Source organism: Candoia aspera, chromosome 1 (assembly GCF_035149785.1).
Source record: "Candoia aspera isolate rCanAsp1 chromosome 1, rCanAsp1.hap2, whole genome shotgun sequence".
In the NCBI taxonomy this organism is placed as follows: Eukaryota; Metazoa; Chordata; class Lepidosauria; order Squamata; family Boidae; genus Candoia; species Candoia aspera.
The window spans coordinates 135,306,989-135,330,852 of NC_086153.1; the positions used below are offsets into that span (position 1 = coordinate 135,306,989).

Sequence of the window (23,864 nt, forward strand, 5' to 3'; positions counted from 1 at the left end):
AGAACTTAATGATCAGCATTTATGCATGTGATACTGTCACACTTACTATGGAAGTGAGAGCTATAATATGGGAAAGAGTAGCAGTTGAAGAAAGGAAGAGTAATTGAAGATAGAAAAAGTCAAAAGCTGACTGACAGGAGAGAATATCCTCGCAACAGAAGAAAGAAGCATAGTCTTTACAGAAGTGTAAGACCACACAGTGACCTGCAGCTTGCCAAAATATAGCCTCAAGGTTGTTGTTGTTTATTCGTTTAGCCGCTTCTGACTCTTCGTGACTTCATGGACCAGCCCACGCCAGAGCTTCCTGTTGGTCATCAACACCCCCAGCTCCCCCAAGGTCGAATCCGTCACCTCTAGAATATCACCCATCCACCTTGCCCTTGGTCGGCCCCTCTTCCTTTTCCCCTCCACTCTTCCTAGCATCAGCACCTTCTCCAGGGTGTCCTGTCTTCTCATTATGTGGCCAAAGTATTTCATTTTTGCCTTTAATACCAGTCCCTCAAGTGAGCAGTCTGGCTTTATTTCCTGGAGGATGGACTGGTTTGATCTTCTTGCAGTCCAAGGCACTCTCAGAATTTTCCTCCAACACCACAGTTCCAAAGCATCTATCTTCCTTCGCTCAGCCTTCCTTATGGTCCAGCTCTCGCAGCCATATGTCACTACGGGGAACACCATTGCTTTGACTATGCGGGCCTTTGTTGTCAGTGTGAGCTCTCTGCTCTTGACCATTTTATCGAGATTGGTCATTGCTCTTCTCCCAAGGATTAAGCGTCTTCTGATTTCCTGACTGCAGTCAGCATCTGCAGTAATCTTCGCACCCAGAAATACAAAGTCTTTCACTGCTTCTACATTTTCTCCCTCTAAGCCTCAAGGTTAGGAATAGAATTATCAATACTTCTGAATTTGCTTACATTCCGTTCTTGAGCCATTGATTTCAGTGCAGTTATCTGCTTTTATTCTACTACGTAGCAGTTTGAGTGCTGAACTAGGACAATAATAATTTCCTGGATCACTTTGAAGTTCAGGTTTTATGGATGATTTTGGGCCCATCCAGCATCCTTCAACTTCATTGCCCTGCATATGTGTAGAATAGACTTCGACTCCCAGAATTCTCTGCGAGAGACATGCTGAGTATGGAATTCTGGGAGTTGAAATCCAGACTTCTGGAGAACACCAAGGTTGTGGAAACCTGGGCTAATCACCACCTCTCAGTAAGGATTATGTTCTTCTAACACATGAAAGAAAAATATTTTTTTTCCCTTACTTCCTGTGTATACCCCAAATCAACCAATAGTTTGGCTGATAATTGCAGAGGATGAGGGGCAGGGGTGGGGCCAAGGGGTGGGGGTGGAGTGTCCTGGGCAGCAGCACCAGCCTTGTTGGTGGGCTGGCACCATAATAGCTGCCCCTCTCCTTGGCCTGCAGACCTGCCAGCTGTGCCTGCAAAGGCAGAGAAGGATCAGGATCTGGCCATTCACAGAAAATGGTTGCTGGTTTAGATTCGAAATGTGATTCAGCTCAAATCAAGCATTTTGCAGAAACAAAACAAGTGCTCAAGTATATGTCAGGAAACAAAACCATTGGCCATTCCAGTTAGCCACCTGAGAGAAACTTACATCATTCAATGCACTTGCACACCCTGAAATGTAATAAGTATATCTTAAAAACTCACAGGACACAGTGAAATGTAAGTGAGGTTTGTACAGATATGATTTGCCCAGGTCTTTCAGACTTAACAAAGGAACTTCCTAGGACAGGTATTTACAGTATATCCTAAATATGGTCTGCTTCCCCCACCACCCCACTCACGTACATGTTAGCCATACATTCAACAATATTTTTGTTTAGGAGGTTGCCCATGTCCACTCAGTTTATACAATTCAACAATATAAATTTAGTAAGTGTTTCTGAGTGTTCCTTTGGATATTGGACTATGGTCTCTGAAAGCCACTACAAATGAAGCATCTTAGTCTTGGATATCAGGTATATCAACATAGGATTCATGTTCACCATGTACAAAAATGAATATATTAGCATATACATTATAGATTAATTACATACATGTGCGCACACACACACAGACACACACACAGAGCACTGCCATTTTTTTCCTAGAGAGAAAGCTGTATCTTTGTGAGGATTATCCCTGAGCCTGCATTTGATCAAAACACTAGTAACCAAGATAAATATTACATGCCAAATCTATCATATTATTCTTTGCACCTTTCCAGATTCATGCTTTAACCCCAAGAAAATAAAAGTGGTAGAAAATAGTGTGAAGATAATCTTTATGTATACAATTACTGTAGTCCTTTAACATTAAAGCGAATCTGGTGAAAAAAAGTGATTATCAGTGAATCAGGCTGCTCAAGAATCAATATTGATCCATATATGGCATCTTTCATAGCTTCAGAACTTTGAACTGAATGAAGTTGACCATGGCATGACATCAGGACACGTAGAGAAGCATTGAGAAAATGCCGCATTATCTCAGTGAAGCACGTTTGGGTCATAAGCAGAGTTTTAAGTGTGCATTCATGCACAGAACAAGTTTCTGCTAAAAACTGGAGTCTTGGAAAGCGCTTCAGTTAGCTATTTCAGAAGAACTGATGCCTGATCAGCTTCAGAGCCGCAGATGATAACCTCTGTGGAGAGAAAAAAGGTCAGATTATAAAGTGTTGTCTTTTAATTTCTGAAAAAAAGAAAGTAATCATGTTAGCTTGCAAAGTATAATGGGAATGGCTAGTAACTCAGGTGTCCACTGCCACTGGCACTAATTTATGCAGGAATTATACGCCCTGGTGTACCTGGGTTTGTAATTAACAATTCAATAGAAATATAAGCTTTAAATTTATATAGCCATTGACTACAGTAATAAAAGCAAATGCTTAGGGTTGGTATTTTTACTCCTGATGGCTTAGAATTTGTAGCTGAATGTAAATTCCACTGGAAAGCGTCAAAGTCAATAATTTGAAAATCCTGTCAATGTTATTGTCCCTCTGGTGATCTATTTATACAATCAAGCCATCCTTTGATGTGACATTCAGAAAATGATGAAAGACACGTGCAAACCAGCCTTTAGTTTTACCTCAGAGGAGTGTGATTAATTAGATAATGTAATTGATGTGCAGCAATAAAATTTATTTTATTTTTATTTTTTTATTTAATATCACAGCATTTCACAGTTTGTTCTAGCCTAAAGCAGATTCACTGACTTTAATTGCATTTTTCTTCTATCAGTATCTTATGGTAGAGTCTAAGCTGAAATGGTTTTAAGTAATTCTAAGGCATATAAAATATGATTAGGTATTTAATTCAATTTCTGAAAAATGTTTTTTAATGAAATTAGGAGGCATCTTATTTTAAACATAGCACTTAAAAAGAAATCATTTGTTGGTTGAGTTTCCTTTGCACCTGACTCCCTATATCACTAAAACTCTATGCCAAAAAGGAGGTTTAGCTTGATTTCTTTAGAACTGAGTTTTTACAGAAATTGAAAAGGCATGTTAAATTTATTATTACATATTTAGTGAGACTGAAAAGGAATCAAATTTTACACTGTTAAAAAGAATTTACTCTGGTCTTTTCCTAAACTGTAATTTTAGTATCCATTCATTGGGAAGTTTTCACTATTTTTCAGATGAAAACATTCATTTTCTTCATAATTTTACTACCAATTGCCAGCATGGTTGTTTTTGTTGCTTTTGTCCAGAACGGCAGAAATGACTTATTAAGTAAGTAAAAAAAAAAAGGGGGGGGGAGAAAAAATGTTCCAATATATCTTACAAATCAGAGAAAATGCATATCGCGATGTAGGTATTTTGAGAGGGATACTCACATCTTTTTCAAGAGAAATAACTTAGTTTACATTGTTGAGAGTTGTTTTTTTAAATAGTGAATTAGTTCCTACTTTAGGAAAAATATATTAATCCAAATTTAGAACCCATGCTTTTATTCAGTATACAAACATCTTGTTCCTAATAATTATATCTCATATTGTACTGTTTTATTTACTTTTTTGCTGATTCCATCTTTTAAAAAAACCAGTAGTACAGCACCAATCCTACAAGGGAATACATCATGGGTTTTTAACTAACTGGAGCATTTAGAATCTTGGTATGGTATAAGTTATTCTAAAGGACACGGGGTTATGTTAAAGACAGTATTTCTAAATCTGGATTTCTTCTTGTGCCCTGTCTATTCCAGTTTATCATGTAATATATAAATCAGTGACTGATTATATACACTTTCCTGTAACAACTATACTGAACAAGATATAAAGATTGATTTCTTTGTAGGTATCAGCAAAAGTACAAAGTACAAATCTAAAGGAGGTTTATTCAGAAGCACTGAAATGCATCTAATTCTGTAAGAAATTGGAATTTAGTGATTAACACAAAAAGATAGTTCCTGAAATAGTACTTAGAAGCAAACTTTTTGCTGAAGAGTCCACATTATGAAATAACAGTATATACTATCCTTTCTGCCATGTTAATGGTCTATTGAAGTTTTTTATTTTTACAAACTGTGCTCAACTTCTGTGCTGACTTTATTTTTTTAGGAGTAGGAAAAATAAAACAAACTGGAATTAGAAAAACAACACAGGAAGCAGAAGAGGAATCAAAAGGAAGGAGAAACAGGTAAATCTGTCTTAGCAAATTAGAGTTGGCAGGAGCCATTTTACCATTATATCTGCATAGTTGTAGGGCTGGTCCTACCACTAGTAGAATAAGGCCACTACCTCGGGATGCTGGGTGGAAAGAAAGGAGGAGCAAAATGTTTGAGGGTATTGTGTGTCCTCTGATCTCCCCTATCCCTCCTAAGTTAAGTTTAATGCCCAAATTAAGTTGCCCCTCTATCAGTATGAGAATAGGATTCAGTTGCCAGTCTGGTATGCCAAGCATATGTAGGTGGAACAAAGTAGAGGAAAGGGTTGCCCTTGATCATAGGCTGCAGAGTGTCATGGGCCCCTTAGACTAGGAATCTCTTCCAGGAATCTGCATATAGAACTCACTAGCCTGATACACCAAAATGAAGAGATGTTAAATTGGAATGATTGTAGCTGGGGGATCCTACCTCCTACCTACCTCCATCTATCATCTATCATCTATCATCTATCACATCTATTTCCATCCATCCATCTGTCCATCCATCCACTGTCTAGGATATGTAATAATAAAATGATGTCCCTGGAAAGGGCTAGGGATGAAATATTTTTCCCTTTTTCATATTTCTGAGGTTTGAGAAGGAGGTTTGAAGATAAATATTCTGTGATACTCTGTGGAGGCTTAATGCACTTCTTCTCTGTATGTTTGTTTGTTCATTTAGAAAAAAAATCATGCAATTAAATGTTCATGCTGCTCAAATTTGACAGAGTGACTTGGGAAGTCCCTGGAGGTTACAAAAATGGGGCTGACCAGCCATACGAATTGCTGAGTTGTATTTTATCTACACCTGCTTTAAATAATTTTAAAAACTAGTTTAGTAACTTATTTGAATTCCTTCTTTGTATCCGAATGCACAGCACTATTAGAGTTGCAAGATTAAAGTAATAAAAGAGTTAGCTCAGATTACAGAAAACATGAGGGTGATAGAAAATGCAGAATTTAATGATCAGCATTTATGCATGTGATACTGTCACACTTACTATGGAAGTGAGAGCTATAATATGGGAAAGAGTAGCAGTTGAAGAAAAAAAGAGTAATTGAAGACAGAGATAGTTAACACCAACTGTGGTTTTAAAAAATCAAAGCAAAACATTCAATTCATACAATTTTTAAAAAATGTACTGTAGAAGAAATTTATGCCTTCAACTATGCCCATTGGATTGCAAACTTGGTGGGACATGGTGGGATGGTTCAGTAGCTTCAAGGACTCTCAGAGTGATATTGGCAGTAGTAGAAGGTCCTGGAAGGGCCATCTTTGCCAGTAAGGTTGAAAGGGGATGATGAAGGTAAGTGTGCTCAACAGTAGGGATGAGGGCAAGTGGCGCTCCGCAAGTATGTGGGAAACTTCAAAAGCAAACCTGGAAGAAGGCACTGGCAAACCACTTCTGATTGTTGCCAAGAAAATGGCAAGGCTATGTCTGAAATATTAAGCAAGTCTGGGTGCCAGATGATACAATACCTTGGTTGGAAGACATTCCTCTAATTACTGAGGTAAAACATTTGTCTTTCATGAGATGATCTGGAGGGGATGAAATTCTGGTCACTGATGATGCTAGTGTGGAAAGAAGAATTCCTTGGACACGTACCGTTCATTTTATCTGTGGCATATTTTTTAAAAAATTGCAACTACTTCCTCTGCTACCCTTCACAGGAAGAAACATAAGATGAGAAGCATAGACTGATGAAAACCTGAGCTTTTTGAAGTGAAGGGAAGCATGCTAACATGGATGTTTTAGGAATAAGTGAAGTTAAGTGGGCTGGAATCAGTCACTTTAATCAAATGATTACTTAAGATACTATTCAGTCCATGCAATCATACAAAGGAATGGAGTGGCTAGCATACTCAAAAAGGACATTGTTAAGTATGTGTTTGGCTATAGCACAATAAATGATAGGCTCATAATTATTAGTGGAAATCCAGTGAATATCAAAATTATAAAAGTTATGCACTTCCTACAGACATAATGGTAGAAGAAATTAAGGAATTCTATGGCAAATTGCAGAAAGTGCTAAATGCAATATCAAGAAGGACATCAGACTACTACTATATGATTGAAATGCTAATGTTGGAGAAATGAGGAACCTGGAATTACAAGAATATTTTGATTGAATAAATGCAGTGATGCAGGATATATGTTAATAGAGCATTGTGAAGATAATTTTTGTTCATTGCTAACATCTGTTTCGAGCACTGAAAATAGAGACTTTACATTTGAATATTATAAGGTAGACAATGCTGAAATAAAATCAACACCATATTTGAAACAGAAGATGGAGAAGTGCAGTCTAGTAGCTACAGGACTTCCAGGAGCTGAGTGTGGAACAATCTTGTATTGGTAAGATTTCACCTGGAGGACATATGGTTGGGATACCATATCAGGGTTGCAAAAATCTAACTTTTTGCTGCCTTTAAGCTGTTGTATGAATTTGTGTGGCTCAGATACACCCCAAGCTGATTCAGTACATTTAACTTACATGAAAGAAAACCAAAAGAGCTACGTGACGAGATAAGAGATATTATAAGAACTGAAGTGGAAAAAACATTCTCAAAATGTTAGAGGAAAGAATCCAGTGACTTTCAGAATATGCTATCCAGCCAAGCAAAGGCAAAAGATGAAAGCTTTGGGTAACAAGAAGGGCAAATAATGAGTGAAGGCATGATGGCAAGCAACAAATGACCAAAAAAAATCTCTATTTCAAGGATGTTAACAAATAGAATAAAATAATAAGAAAAGCAAAATGATACTCTTTTTAAGAAGATCACAAGAATGTTTATAGCTAAGATATTCAAGAATAATCATGGAAAAGGTCTAATAGAAAACTTAGAGGCAAATGAGGTTAAAAGAAGATGGAAATACTATAGTGAGACCCTTCACAAATGGAATTAGAGAATGACAGAAACATCTATATACAGAGAATATATTCAAGAACCAATTCCACTAAAAAGTAAGGCATAAGAGGCAATAATCCAGCTGTCAAGTAGAAAGGCACCAGATGCAATCAAAATACCCACTGAGCTCTTTAAAGCTGCAGAAGAAGCAGTTAAACTGCAAATGATTCTATGTCCATGGGAACAAGTCTGTGTGGTCTAGAGACAGCAGACAATTGGTGTATAGATCTTATACTAAAGAAGATAGAGACAACAGAATGTGCAAATTACCAGACCTTTGCACTAATTCCTTACTTGAAGCAGTGTTTTGTTTAAGATTCTACAAAGGGGAATGGAACCATACACAGAGAGAGAAATGCCAAATGAAGTCGAAGTTCTCAGAAAAGGCACATGAAATCAAATAGCTAAGCAAATGGAAAGGGGAAGAGAATTTAGGGAGGAGTACCTTTGCTTGATTGACTACAGCAAGGCTTTTGGCTCTGTATACTATGCTAGAACATGAAATATATTACGACAGGTGTACCAGAACACTTGTCTTTTCTCTTGAGAAACCCTTTCAGTGAAGAAGCTGAAAGAAATGAGTATGACGAATAGCGTACATAGAGAGAAAAGATAGCTCTTGTTCCCATACCTGTTTAACTTGCACAGCAAATATATTATAAATTTGGCAGGATTGGAAGGGATGGCAACTAGAATCAAAATTGGAAATTAAAATGCTAACAAATTGAGATATAAGGATGACACCACATTGTTACCTAAAGTAAAATCATTATGAAGTGAGAGCTGGAAAGTGAAAGGGGGGGAGGGGGGAGAGGAGGAAGAGGAATCAAAGATCATGTCAACCAGCATGCTAGTGAACATCTTGTTGATAACATAGAAGTAAAGGTAGTAAAGGGGATCAGGAATAGATAAGGACAGGCAGTGGGAAGATGGGAAAAACATTTTTTGGCCGAATCAAAAAGGGTAAGGCTTTTTCTGTGACAAAAAAGATGGACAAAGCAATGGCTTCCCAATGGTAAAGTATTGAATATACATTAAAAGAGAGTGAGAGAAAGAAGACAGGTGCCTTTGAATTAGGGGCTTGGAGACTATTGCTAAGAATACCATAGACTGCAAGCAGAACCAGTCATTCAGTCCTAGCCAAAATAAAGACAGACTGCTCTCATGAGGCAGTGATCAGCAAGCAGGAATGACATACTTTGGCTGCGTGGTACAAAATGACCAACAAAAAAACAATTGTGCTTGGCAAGACTGAGGAAAGTAGAAGAATGGGAAGCCAGTAGATAAGGTGGGTGGATGGGATAAAGCAGATCATTAGAAGCTCTGGATTGTTGCTGGGGTCAGGTCAGGGTGGTAGGCATTTGTCCATGTGGTTGTCCTGTTCAGACTATGAGACACAGAATTACTATTAAATTCTTTATTTACAAATAACTATTTACAACAATGAAAGTCCTTAGAATAAATTAGGCAGTGCAGTTCAATCAAGTCCACCCAGGCAGTGGAGGATAACAAAGCAAGGCTGCAGATTCAGAAGTAGAAGGAGATTGTGGCAAAACAGCAAGGCAGAACTCAGCTAATCATCTCAATGAGACAGCAAGACCCAGTATAGCTAGAGTGAGTGGCAAGGAGGAAGCTTGAGGCATGAATTTCAGAGTGGGCATGGAGGCTAGACTAGGCTTGACAACGGAGGCTAGGCAAGTCTTGGCTGGAGCGTCAAGGTGAGGCTCGGGCCTGGACACAAGGCAGGACTCAGCTGGAATGGCAAGGCAAGGCTTGGAATTGGATGCAGGGCTAGACTTGGCTGGATCTGCAGTGTCAAGGCTTGGAACTGGAGGCAAGACTGTGCTCAGCTGGAACAGCAAGACTAGGCTTGACTGGAGTGGTGTGTGAAGGAAGCAGGTCCACAACAGCAGGAGGGGCTGGCTCTGATTCCACGTTGGCTACAGGCGAGGCTCCTGACTCTGGTAAGGACTTTTCTGCAGATGCTGTGAGCTCGAAGGATCGGTTGTCTCCGGCAGCTTGCTCTTGATGCACATGCCTTTTTAAGCGATCCTTTCCATACCGTTTTTCCTCTGCAGCCAATCAGGCTGCCTTTTGGTTCACATGCTTCTCTGCTCTTCTCTCTCGAGCACTGATTGGAGAATTCAAACCTCCCTCCAAAGTTTGTCCAATCAGCATCTCCGATTTCTCCCGCTCTGCTGAGTCACTCCTGGTTTCTGTTTCCCCAATTCCCTCCTGATAAGTTTCGTCTTCCCCTTCTGGCTCAAGATAAGTTTCGTTTCCAGAGTCAGGATCAGACTCAAACCTCACAATGGTATCCATAGGCCCGGCCCAACTCAGTGGCATCTAATACCCTTTAACTACTCAAAAGAGCTATCCTAAATATGAAGAATAAAATGTACATAATGGACATTGTGTGGTTTTTGGTTTTATCCTTCTCAACAACTGAATTAAAAATCATATGGACTAGAAGTCCAAACATTTATATGTGTATCTTCTTTGGCAGTGCTCTCGTCATTGTCTAGAAATCTAGCTACAGTACAAGCTTTATGTGCAATTCAGTCACCTCTCAAATCTGTTCACTTTCTGCAGCATAACCACTTTAAATAATCATATTTTCCATAAACCATCAATTAGGTAACTTTAATATATTTTTCAAACTGGGAGGCGAGGGGACATTTGGGAAGACTTGAAAGGATTTTGGAAGATACTTGTTCTTTAGTGACAATAACTTAGAGAGATACGCTTTGTCAAAGTTTGAGAATTTTTTTTATTTGAAGTCTCAGGAATGTACTGTGAGGATGCCAAATATTACAGGGGAGGAAAGGAAACAAAGAAAGGAGATGGATTATTTTAAATTTGATCTTCACAAAGTAACAGCATTCACAGCACTGTGAAAACCCAAATGTTTAGACAGCGCATTGAAAGACTACAGCAGTGCAATGCCAGTGAGTTTCAATGCTACCCTTGAGAATGAAAAAAGCACTCTTGAATTGAAGAGGCAGTTTCTGATTTAGTTTCAGTCTGAGAAACTCTTAATAATTCTATACACAGGATCTCAGGGTTACATTTACTGATTTTTATGAACTAAGTCTTGAAGGTACTTCAGCCAAGTGAACAAAAATAGATTTCATTTCATTTGAACTTGAAGGAGGACCCTGTTGGCCAAATAGATTTATTTTGTAGCATTCCTTCCATCGTTATTGCATTAATTGCCTTTTAAAACACCGAAACACAGTGCATTTATCTGTGAGTGCACTCTCCTCTGTCTTTATTTTTACTGTATTTTTAAATGTAGCTTTTAATTTTTAATTCTTTTTAATGGTAGAAGACTATGATTTTACTTGTGTTTCAACTATGTATACCACCCAGAGTCACCTGCAAGTGAGATGGCTGGCCATATAAATTTAATAAATAAACAAACACAATTGCTTGATCTTCAAGGGACCTGGTTAAACACATTGTGTAAACCCAGCTAGAGGCTGTAGAGGAAAGTGAGAGAAAGCTAATTTTCATACTTTTAGAGTAGCTGGGGTTATCCTATTGTAAGCAACAGAACAAATGACTTTGATTAAGCCCCATTGCTTTCACGGGGAATTAAGGGCAAACTATACAATATACAACATTAGCATTCTGCTATTCTTTGTTTTTGTTTTTGTTTTAACAGCGGTCCAGTTTGGATTGAAGCTACAATGTGTTGAGGGAGGGAACAAAATCCTTCCACTCATGTCCCTGGTTTAAAAAAAAATGCATACTACCCACAGGCTTTTTAAAAAGAGTCCTCTTCCTTGTTATAAATTTAATGTTTTTAAAACTCTTGCACAGTAGTTAATTTCTGAAATAAAATGATGGCCTCAAACTAGATCAAATCATTGTGTACTTTCTCTAATGGAAGGGCAGCTATATGTTATAAATGTAATGTACCATGTAGTTTGTCCTTATAGTAAATGAAAACTTGGTTTGGATCAGAGTTGATTAATATGTTAATGTTTCCTACTACAGATTAAGGTTACTATGGTAACTAATCATTTTGGCCGGGTGAAGAGGTTGAATTCAACCGTCCCCTTTTCGAATCTTAATTTTTGCACCTGGGGGAAAGAAATTGCTTGGACTTGTTTTAGTTTCTGTTTCCCTTCTGTGTAGGCATGTAGAGAGTTTTTAGCAGCTCTCACTGAGAGCCTGTAGAATGCAGAAGCTTTTAAATATGTTTTGCTTTCTGTAAATAAAATTATTTTTATAGAAATGCCTGGTGTGTGACTTTTCTGATCTCTCCTGGGCCAAAGGCTTTCCTAGCAATCTGCCAACATAACATACTGCATGCAAGATTTATCTTTCTACACTCTGGTGAAAGACTGATTAGACTTTTCCTAGTCTCATAGTACTAAATAATGTACTTGTGAAACTTAGTAGAACTTCCAAAAAACAAGCTATTCTGCAACCACTTCTGCAGACAATGCCCCTTGATACTCTCACCCCTCAACTGATTATTATTGTTGTTTGTTTGTTTCTTTGCTTATTAATCAAATTTATATGGCCACCCATCTCACAGAAAGTAACTCTGTGAGTTGTTTTGTATCCTGGTGAGAATACAAAAGGAGCCATATGGTACTCAAAGAAGTGGAAAATCAATTTATATGCCCCAAAGAATCAGATGATATTTCAGAAGGTCAGTAGACACTGTGAATTATTCTACAATCATCAACATAAGAAGTTATGAATGAAGTAGAAAAGTTTTGTTCTATATTTTGTAAGAGTTTTCTTTTAGTACAGTATATACTCAAATTCAGATTAATATGTGAATGTGCATTTTTAACTCCCTCACATTTTCTGCCAAATTCTTCGGTCCACCTTCCTAAAGGCCTTCCATGCATCAATGATGTCTATCATCTCAAGTTTTACATCCATCTAAGACAGAAGAGAAACAAGTCAAATTTTAGGAAATAATCAGTAGATAGATATTTGTGGAGGGGAGAAGGTCCATCCATCCATCCATCCATCCATTTTTTGCAGACTCTCCTTAACATCCAAAGGAGCACACCAAACATCAAATGTTTGCATTAATATTAACAGCCAGCAGAAAATATACTCAAAGCCTAAGCAAGGGCAAATTTAAGTCTTTAAGTTGTATTTTTAAAAACATGCTGATGAGCAATAATCTAGTTCACAGCAATATAAGTCATACAATGCCTCCCCTTCTATTGGACAATTATATTTGTTTAGCGTTTTTACAGGCAATGATAGAAGAGACTTCCATTTCTTGCTTTTCCAATGCACATCTAAATACAGATATTTGTGTCATTAAAATGATGCTATCATTAGTATTTTTATTTCTGTTGTAGTCTTCACCAAAGGAGTGAAACAGTGGCTTATGCACAGTTTCCTAACTATCTGGAACAAGAGACCAAGGTTTTATCTCCAGCAGCTGAAAAAACAGAAACTTCTGTACGGGACTTGGAAGAAAAACTTCATCAGAAGCACAAACGCATGTTGTCTCCAAAAGGTGAATAAATGCATAAGCATAATACTGGGAATGGACCCCTGTGGTTGCTTGAGAGGGTTGAGCTCTTAAATTAAAGCCATGCTATTTTTAAAAAAATGCCATAGGTCAGACTTAAATTTATAGCAGAGCTTCGAGTCCCAGCTTAGGATTCTATATACTTTAATTGTTTGAATTTTTAAAAAAAGAAAGAAAGAAAAGAAAACTCATATAAAACTGTTTTTGTGCTTCAGGGGAAAAATAAAGTTTGCCAAATAACAAGAACACATGAATTAATGTGTATGACAATGAAGTTAATTTCTTCTTCAGAATATTTAAATAGTTTTCATTGTTGGTTGCATATAGTTTATTAAAAACAAATGATTTGCTCAGTTTCTAGGCATATAGGCGGACATTTCAAAAAGTAATAAGCGCTTGCATTTTAAAAAATACGTTTTGTTTCTCTAAAAACCAAGGAATATTCATGCAAAGGAGCAATTGGCATTTAAGCTCTTTTTGTGCTTACGTTATTTATTTGCATAGTGAAACCGCTGGCTCTCTATAGAGCGAAGCAACAGGCTATGAATGTGACAGCTTTGTTGAAAATGGCTGATCTGTTGATGTGCACATACAGTTATGGCCAGGAAGAAGAGGGAAAAGTTCCACTGACCCTGAATTGGTATTCGCTGGCATTCGGTATTGGGTTACAGTGTATTGTTTGTTACTGGTCAATCAAGCATGCCTCTGATCTTACATTGTTGCTCAATTGCCTTGGCCTACCCGTATATGTTGCAACCCTTGAGATACCATCAACAGCCTGCATGCTATACTTTCTGTCGCAAAGGTTACAGAGAGTAAGCTCTGTTCAAAGATAGCACTGGCACATTCAAGGACATCAAAGGTAAAACAGAGGGTTATGTTTTGTGAGCATTGTCTGGGGAAAGCATCACACCGATGAAATGCTTGACAATCTTCTTGTTGCATATCTCAGTCATAACAGTACAATTGCCAGCAATGTTGTCTTTAGATTGTGCATTTATATTCAAAGCTGAATATAAACAGCTTCTCAAACAGCTGAAATATGTTGAGCAATCTTCTCATGTAGAAACACAACACTTCGTCCTTGGACAAACTCTACTCGCAAGAGATAGTTGAGGGACTGTAAGTAGACAACTGCGAAGATCAAAGAAAGAACTGGACCTCTTTCTTAACAGTGTAGAAATTGTTTCTGATAACATTTGGAGATGATAGGTTGACCAGCTAAAGAAAACAGAGATACAGAAAGAAGAAATTGTGCCTTCTGTGGTGGGAAACTCAACTCTAATTCCAGGGTTATCACGACTAGCTTCTATCCTTGAAATGGACTTCACCAGTGCCATTAAACACATGGAGCATTCTTGTTTATGATGACTGATGTTATCCCATTTGCCAGCACAGCACCTATGTCTGCAGATGTGATCAGTTCTGTATCTTGGTGGGAGCAGTGTAGTATATTGGGTTATTCTTGTTAATTGTTTGATTAAGCATGTCTGTGATCTTCTATTGCTGCTTGATTAATTTGACCTGCCTCTATATCATTCTTGCAGAATCACTGGAGTTAGTTTTTCCTAAAAGCTTTAGTAGAGCAAGCAACAAACCCTCACTCCTGATGCTAGTGAGTTTTGTTTGTAGGAAAGACACAACAGTCAGCTTATGACTCTCAGCCTTGGAAGAAGGGGTTCTTAATTCTTCTCTCTCTCTCTCTCTCTCTCTCTTTTTTTACAAACATTGCTATATTCCTATTGAAATTCTACTTTCTTGCAGCAGAGAGTATACTTTGTTAGAGAAGGTTTGGTGTCTTGACAGCAGAGAGTATGCTGTGTTAGAAAAGGGTTGGTGTCTTCTTAGGTTCAAGTGCCTTAAAAATTCAATCAATCTACCATACTCTGTGTTAATATTTGCTACTAGTAAAATATTATTGGTGGGAAGAATTATGGCATCTTTCTAATTCCAGATCAGTTATCTAGTGAAGCTCTCTTTGTGGTTTCCAACATATCTGGATGTGTGTCTTACATGCTACCACCTAAGTGTCAAAACAATTGTGTGACCAATAAATATAGAAGTATCACTGGAGCCTGCAACAACAGGTAAATCTTAATAACCACAACTACATAGTAATTAAGATTTCTAATTTAAAGTAAACTAGTCTACTAAATAAGCCCCCCAAACAATCCATTAATGTTTATTTTAAACCTCACTTCAGAGTTTAACATAACAACAAATGAGGAATCTGCTAAAGTAAAACTAAAGAGTAGAGGGGAGTGGGAACGTGTGGCCCTGACATTTTACCAGACTCATTCCTATTTAGTGTGTAATGTTAAAGTATGGTTTAGTATTATGTACAAACTAGCTCATGGTCTATTTTGCTTTGCTTTTCCTTGCAGCCGTTGAGGTTTGGTTCATTTGACAATGCAAGAACATAGTTGTGCTTATTTGTAAAAGGTGAAGCCATGGCACTGGAATGATGGGCATTTTGAAGTCTCAGAAGGCATGAGTCTCCATACATCAAACAGTTACATTTAAATCTTGGACCATTTGGAGGCTGTCAGTTTAGTGTAACTATATTATAAAATCACATGGAGGAATTTAGCATATAAAATTACATTTATGTTCAGGTACAAATTTATTTTAAGTCTATGAGCAAGAGTCCTTTTGTGCACAGATCTCCTGTTGACAGATTGTGGACCATATCACTAGATTTTACTGCCTGCAGTCGAGAGATTCCTAATGAATACAGTTCCTTACGCACAGTAGCAGAACTATCTGGTCCGTGGTGCTTTCAAGTGATCCAGCTAATCAGTACGTGGGACTCTAATCCATTTACAGGCTTTTTCTTCCTCAGAAATCTACTGGAGAGCTTCTTCTCCCAGAAACAGTCAGTTGTCTGCTAAAATATTAAAGCAATCAAGAAGAAAATAGCTGGCTAAGCTGTTAAATTAACATATCATTACTTTTAATTGAGTGAAATGGCACTATATGCTGAACTTTATGCCATTTCAATAAAGACAAATCAACTGTAACTAATCTGAATGCTTTATTAGGGCATACGTCAACCTTCAAGTGTGAATTATCACAGTTAATTAAATGTATTACTGTCTCACACTGCTTTGCAAATTGAGCCCTTTGGTATAACTGAAGATCTATCAAGTATTAATAAAATAATTGTTCTCTACTTAATGTCCACTCAGAAAAAAAATACATGTATGGCTAACAGTTTTCAGATTCACTTTTTCCTCCTCTGTCAGAGATTCAGATACAGGTAATACTTATAAAAGGAATACTAGGACTTGTTTGTCTTGCTTTGTAGGTAGCCTCCAGCAATTGTTATTCATTTTATTATATCCTGTTTTTTTCTTTGGAGACCCAAATAAATCTATTTGATTCTCCTTATTCCGACACAGACCAGGATGCCATCCTGACTCCCGCAACCCGTCTTTAGCTTTGCCTGCATGGCAAGCTTCAGCACTCCATTCAGTCTAATCTTAAACCCCAGTGGGAAAATAAAAACATAATTTGTAAGGCCCTTCATAGCAGGATCAGATCAAGAAGTAAGAATTACACAGACTCTAATAAGATTTTTAATGCAAGGATTCACGATAAAGTATGGAAACTGCCATCAATATCTCCAGCCCTCTTTTATTAGTTCATTAAAGTGGCGTTCATTAAAGTGGAGTCTCTTTGAATATTTTGAACCTTTTCTTACAGTGAAGGGATAGCTACCATCTCTCTGAGTAATTGGTTCTACTGTTCCTATTGTTAGGGAGTTTTTTCTAAAGTTGAATGCCTTCCTGTAATTTAAATCCTTTATTCTGTGTCCTGCATTCTGGAACAGGTCCTGATGTTTTTCTGCGTGATTCCCTTTCAGGTATTTAAAGAGGATTATCATAACAGTCCCAATAATCTTTTCTCAAGACTAAACATACCCAGCTCCTTCAGGCTTTCTTCTAGTTCTCCAGTCACCTTTGATACCTTTCTCTGAGGTTGTTCCAATTTCTCAGAAACTTCTGGTGTCCATAACTGGTCACAGTACTTTTTTTAAAAAAAATTTTATCCCACCTTTGTTATTTTTACAAATAACTCAAGGCGGCAATCATACCTAACATTCCTTCCTGCTCCTATTTTTCACACAACAACAACCCTGTGAGGTGAGTTGGGCTGAGAGAGAGTGACTGGCCCAAAGTTACCCAGCCGGCTTTCATGAAACAAGCTAAAACTGCATATACTTTCTCTGCAGCCTGATCACACTGCTGGGTCATACTCAGTTTTCAATTAATTACTACTAAAAAATATTTTTTGCAAATATTACTTCCTGGCATAGCATTCTATACCTATGCATTTGATATTTGTGTTGTAAGTAAAGAACTTTGCAGAAATCTCTCTTAAATCTCATTATGTTACCTGCAGCAGAATTTCATTCTGTCTTGAATATTATTTCTGTCTTCTGTGGTATTAGTCATCCTACCCATTGTTGTATAATTTACAAACTACATCCATCTCCAAATAATTAATACAATATTAAAAACAGAAGGTTGATTCTTGTAGCATCCCACTTCATACCTCTCTCCAATTTGATAATGAATCACTGATGAGCACTCTTTGAATGCAGTTTTCAAGCCAGCTACGTGTGCACTTAATTGTTGTGCCACCCGGCCTATATTTAACTGACCTACTAATCATTGTCACAAAGGACTTACAGATGCCTTGCCAAAATCAATGTACATTATATCTAGGTCATTTCCACCATCTATTAAAGCAGTTATCTGATTTTTTAAAAATGAGATAAGATTAGTATGGCAAAATTGTCTTTGCAAATCCATGTTCATTTATGTCTAATCATCACATTCTTTTAAAGGTGCTTCTCTTTATGATCTGCTCTAGAATCCCCCTAGGGATGAAAGTCAGACTGACTAGCCTATAGTTTGCTTCTTGGCTCCCCTTTTTGAAAGGGGAGAGCAACATTTTCTTTCTTCTAGTCATCTGACCCTTCAGTTCCCCAGGATCTCTCAGAAATAATACATGAAGATTCAGGAAGACCATCACTAGTTCCTCTAGTTTTTAAATATGCAATTTATCTTGTCCTGAAGAATTAAATTCAAAGAGATACTTTTTGACCCATGTTCTTATCTCTCTCAAGCTTTAATCCTGCCTTTCACTTGCCCTTCACAGCTTCGGGTGGAACACACAGTTCTTTGTTAAAGAAGAATGAACCAAATAAGACGTTGAATAGATCTGCCCTTATTTTGCCACTTGGTTACCTGCTAGTGTTTACCACCTTCACTGAGCAGTTGGTATATTGATCCTTTTCTTTTGATTTTCATTTGAACACATCTAAAGAAGCCCCCTTTATTATTATTACCATCTTTTGCTAACATCAGCTCATTCTGGGCTCTCATTCTCCTCCTCACATTCTACAGTTCAGAACTATCTCTTTGTCCTTTGTGACCTGACCTTCTTTCTGTTTTCTGTACGGGTGTGTGTGTGTGTGTTTTCATTCAGTTTTATGTACAGTCACACTGGCCTTTTCTTTGTTTTCTCCTGACTGAAATTATTTGCAACTGTGCTCCTATGATTTCATGGTTTAGGACTTCCATCCATTTGAGTTCCCTTACCCACAGATTCTTCCTTCATGGAATCCCATTTGCCATCACTCTGGGTGTATTAGCATCTGCTTTGTTGAAGTCCAAGATACATTTGGCTTTGTTCAGTTTTATTTTCCCTTAAAAATAAAATATTCCAACATTACATGGTAACTTTCTCCAATGTTCCATTTTCTCTCACACTTGCAAGATGCACAGGCATAAGTAGATTTGCTTGGCTGTAGTAAAACAGTAAGTACAGATAGACCTTGCTTAATGACCATTTGTTCAGCAACTGGTCAAAGTTATGACCCGGTCACTGAAGTTACAGTGCCCCTGTGGTCACCTGATCAAAATTCAGGTGCTTGGCAGCCTTTCCACATTTACGACTGCAGGGTGCACTTTAATCTCCCCCAGCCTGCCTTGAGCTCTGCCGCCTCTGCCACCCCTGGCTGACTTCTGCCATTGTCTTCTTCCCACTGCTGGCGAGATGCACCCAACCTGGCCCCTTACAAGGCAGCTGTTGGCCATGCGAGGTCTTCTTCCTGAGGCTCTTGCAAGGCTTTGGAAGGCCTCACACAACTTGTTCGGCCTCCTGTCACTGGCAGCAGCCATCCCTGGCCCATCTGCACTTACACTGAGCTGCAGCAGCTGCTTGCACACCTTCCCGCAGCAGCCACTTACCTGCCCACCAGCCTGCTTGCGAGCCACCCAGGACTTGCGACTCCCTGCCAGCTTCCCATTGACTTTGCTTGTTGGAAGCTGGCAGGGAGTCACAAGGAGATCCTTGCTTAATAACCCGTAATCCTCACTTAACGATGCAATGGGGACTGCCAGGTGATGCAGTCACGTGACGTTGTGCTTTATGACCACATTGCTTAGCGATGGAAATTCTGGCCCCAATTGCCATTGTTAACGGAGGACTACTTATAAGAATAGAAAGGAAAATATACAGTGGAATAGACTGTTATAATTAATAATTTTAATAATATAAATCATTTTAATTACACAGGGAACATCCTACTTGGGGAGCTTGCAACACTGCTCTGGCTAGATGGCTTCCTCCAGTTTATGAAGATGAACTAGGTCAGCCCAAAGGATGGAATCTCGGTTTCTTACATAATGGATTTCCATTGCCTTCGGTCAGTAGAAGGTGAAATCATTTTTCAAAAAAAGGTTGTTTAATAGGCATCTATACTGTACTGCACCATAAGCTTGTAGGCAAGTAACATATTGAGGAGTAAAATTCTATAATCCAACAATAGTCAATCCATCAAATGTAAAGTAATCAAACAGCAGCTATTCACAGTAATCAAAATAAGCCTAAAAAAAGACAAAGCAGTTCCAAAAGTAATGAAGGACCGAAAAGTCTTCATGATGACACATAGAGTATGTATACCAACATAAAAAGTTCAAGAAACAGAACTTAGGAACTACATCTTTCATTTTTGCCACCCTCTTCATGTCCGATTACAGAGTGAGAACCCTGGCATTCCTTAGGATATGGAAAGACAATTCTTTCAGATAGGGGAGCCCTATGCTACAGGCAACTTTGAGTACCATCTTCTAATCCTTGGATTATAGTAGGAATGGCAGGCTTGTAGCCTTCTGTATGTTAGTGAATTAAAGTTCCTAGTAATCCTCATAGTTTTCCATGTTGCCTTCACCAACATCTGGAGGGACACAGATTCCCTTCCTTTGAATTATAGAATGTATTCTGCCTGGGGTAAGGGTTAGGAAGCACACAAGGAAAGGATAAGATCCAGTTGGTGCTTCCCTTCCTCTCTAGCCAAGTTCCCAGTGACTGGGTAAATGTTGGGAGGGAATCCTCACTCGTGAACATTAGATTTATGCGGAAATGACTGCACCTCCCCTTGTTTCTAATGAAAGGAAAAAAAGACGTACCATCTTATGACTGTTCTAGGGGCTGGATGGATATATTCAGTCTTTGTCAGGGTCAGCCTCGCTTTGCAATAAGACACTGACTCACTTAATGGGTATTAAGGATTTCTGGTTTATTGGAATGATAGCTGACAGAACGAAAAACGGGAACGGGGGTGGTGGTGCGGAGGTGCCCCTTTTATACCCTCTTGTATTGCCCCGGGCTCCCCCACCCTGCATTGTCCCGATCCCTCTTGATGGGACCCTTGATGGCTGCCTGGGTGTTTTCCTGGTGTCTTCCTTTGTCTCCCGGCGTCGGTTGTGTCCTCCGGGGCACCAGGTGCAGCTTATCTCCGTTCCTCCGACGCCCTTCTTTTCAGCTGCCTATGGGTCCATGGGTGTGGGTGCTTTTGGGTGCTTGTGTTAATCCCTAGTTTGATTATCTCCTTCCTCTATTTCTTAATGATCATGATCTACGTTGTGAGGCTCTTTGTGCCTTGCAACGAGGTCATGACATGCTGCCCCCCCAAGATGTTCTTATGGTGCTGGTTTCTCCGGGTATGCCTCGTGGAACTGTCTTGCTAGTTGTCTTGCCATGACGTGTCGTGCCTGGACCCACTCTGGGTGTGAGAAATGTTTCCATTTCACGAGGTATTGTAGCGTACCTCTTTGCTTTCTTGAGTCCAGTATTTCTTTTACTTCAAAATGTTGTTGGTTGTCTATCATTATGGGTGGGGGCGGAGGTTCTTCCGTATGCCATTTGGATGTGCTTGTTGGCTTCAGTAGTGCACAATGAAACACTGGGTGGACCCGTCTCAAGTTGTAGGGCAGTTCCAGTTTGAAAGTAACTGGGTTGATTACCTGTGTGATTTTGAAAGGTCCGATGAATTTCGGTGCCAATTTCTTTGAGGGTTGTGAGGTCTTTATGAACTTAGTGGAGAGGTAGACCCTATCTCCCACTTTGTAGTTCAGTGCCTCCACCCTGTGGTTGTCCGCATATTTTTTGTACGTGGTTTGTGCGTCTGCTAGGGCCATTTGGATGATTGGCCAGGTTGTTGCCAGCTGTGCTGCCCAGTCGTCTGGTGAGCAGGGCGGGGTTTCAGGTTGCAGCAATTCTGGTATCGGTACAAAGTCCCTTCCGTAGACCACCTTAAATGGGGTGTGGCCAGTGCTCTGGTGTACCGCATTATTATAGGCCACTTCTGCAAAAGGTAGTAAGTCTACCCAGTTGTCCTGTTGGTAATTTATGAATGCCCTCAGGAACTGTTCAAGGGTCGAGTTTAGGATCTCTGTAGATCCGTCCGTGTGTGGATGCCACGCAGTGGACAGTGCTTGCTTAGTCCCGATTAGTTTTAAAAATTCCCGCCAAAACTTTGACGTGAACTGTGAGCCTCTGTCGGTCACCAACCTGTAGGGGGCGCTGTGTATCCTGTATATGTGTGTTAGGAACAAGCGTGCCAGTTGTTGTGCGGAGGGGATAGTTGCGCACGGGATGAAATGTGCCTGTTTTGAGAAATAGTCTTTTACCACCCATATCACTGTTTTTCTTTGGCTGGGTGGGAGGTCCACGATGAAATCCATGGAAATTTCTTCCCATGGGCAGGAGGGGCTGGCTACTGCCTGTAGCAGTCCTTGTGGTTTCCCCCCTTTCCGTTTGGTGGTGGCACATGTGGGGCAGTTGGCCACGTAGTCTTTTACGTCTTTTCTGAGGTTAGGCCACCAAAATTGCCTCCTCGTTAGGTGAAGGGTTTTTACGAACCCAAAATGTCCCGCAGTTTTGTCATCGTGCAATCTGTGTAAGATTTCCCCCCGCAGAGATTCTGGCACGTACAAGGCTTTCTCTTTCCAGGCGATGCTGTCTTTGAAAGATACATGGTGTCGGTTGTTTTGCAACCATGTATCTGTTTGTAGTGCTTGTGTGAGTCTTTGTTGCCAGTTCGGTGAAATTGAACGGCGCCTCCGATCATTCCCTGTCATTCGTGCTGGCGTGCGCTGATTCCTTGTCTGGCTGCGCGTGACAGCTGGGCAGCCCAGCTGTTTCTCGGTCCATACTGTCCCCACGATGTCGGAGGCTTGCGTGTCGTCCTGTGGCCGTCAGGAGAGGGCATCTGCCAAGAAGTTCTTCTTGCCCAGTATGAATTTCAGCGTGAAACTGAACCGGCTGAAGAACTGCGCCCAACGCACCTGCTTCGGGCTGAGCTGTTTTGGCGTGCTGAGTGCCTCCAGGTTCTTGTGGTCTGTCCAGACCTCGAAGGGGCAAGTGGCCCCTTCCAGCAGGTGCCTCCACGTCTCCAGAGCTGTCTTTACTGCAAACGCCTCCTTTTCCCATACATGCCATCTCCGCTCTGTTTCGGAGAATTTACGGGAAAGGTAGGCGCAGGGTTTTAGGTGGTTGTCGGAGTCCCTTTGGAGCAGGATGGCTCCGATGGAAAAGTCGGAGGCATCTGCCTGCACCACAAAAGGCTTGGTGGGGTCGGGGTGTTGTAGCACTGGCTCAGCTGTAAAGAGGTTTTTTAGTCTCTCGAATGCCGTTTGACAATCAGCTGTCCAGTTTAGTAGCGCCCCCGGGTTTCTTGATTTGCGCGTGTCCCTCAAGCCCTTAGTCTTAAGCAGGTTAGTTAGGGGCAAAATAGTCTCTGCCAGCCTTGGTGTGAACCCCCTGTAAAAGTTAGTGAATCCGAGGAGGCTTTGAAGTTGTCTCCTCGTGCGTGGGCGCTCCCATGCCAGTATGGCTTGGACCTTGCTTGGGTCCATTTCTATTCCTTTAGCTGAAATCCTATACCCTAGATAGTCAATTTGTTTCTTATGAAACTCGCACTTGGAGAGCTTAACAAACAGCTCTGCCTTGCGGAGTTTCCTGAGCACTTCTTTTACCAAGCGTTCGTGCTCACGTTCCATTTCCGTGTAGATCAATACATCGTCGAGGTAAACCAAAACCCCCTTAAAAAGGAGGTCACGCAGGACCTCATTAATTAATTGCATAAATACCCCCGGTGCTCCTGCCAGTCCGAATGGGAGCACCTTATATTGAAACGCCCCCAATGGGCAGTTGAAAGCAGTTTTCCACTCATCCCCCTCCCATATCCGTATGTGGTAATAGGCTTCCCTTATGTCCAGTTTAGAGAATACCCTACCCTTCGCCAGGTGGGACAAGATGTCCTTTATTAAGGGTAGGTGGTATTTATTTGAAATGCTTGCTGCATTTAATCCGCAGTAGTCTGTACAGAGCCGCAGTGACCCGTCCTTTTTCTCCCGAAAGAGGACTGGCGCTCCTACTGGAGAGTTTGCAGGCTCGATAAAACCTCTCGCCAAGTTTTTGTCCACAAAGTCCCGTA

The 23,864-nt window shown here is 39.8% G+C and overlaps 1 protein-coding gene across 1 annotated transcript in view; it reads left to right on the forward strand.

Annotated features, from left to right (window-relative positions):
• TPO (thyroid peroxidase) overlaps positions 1-23,864 on the forward strand; it is a 71,079-nt gene that overhangs the window by 19,631 nt on the left and 27,584 nt on the right. The window contains exons 2-6 of the mRNA XM_063298920.1: positions 3,641-3,734; positions 4,562-4,640; positions 12,897-13,057; positions 15,027-15,159; positions 19,661-19,790. Coding sequence (XP_063154990.1) covers positions 3,641-3,734; positions 4,562-4,640; positions 12,897-13,057; positions 15,027-15,159; positions 19,661-19,790 — 597 coding nt within the window. The remainder of the gene's footprint in view (positions 1-3,640; positions 3,735-4,561; positions 4,641-12,896; positions 13,058-15,026; positions 15,160-19,660; positions 19,791-23,864) is intronic.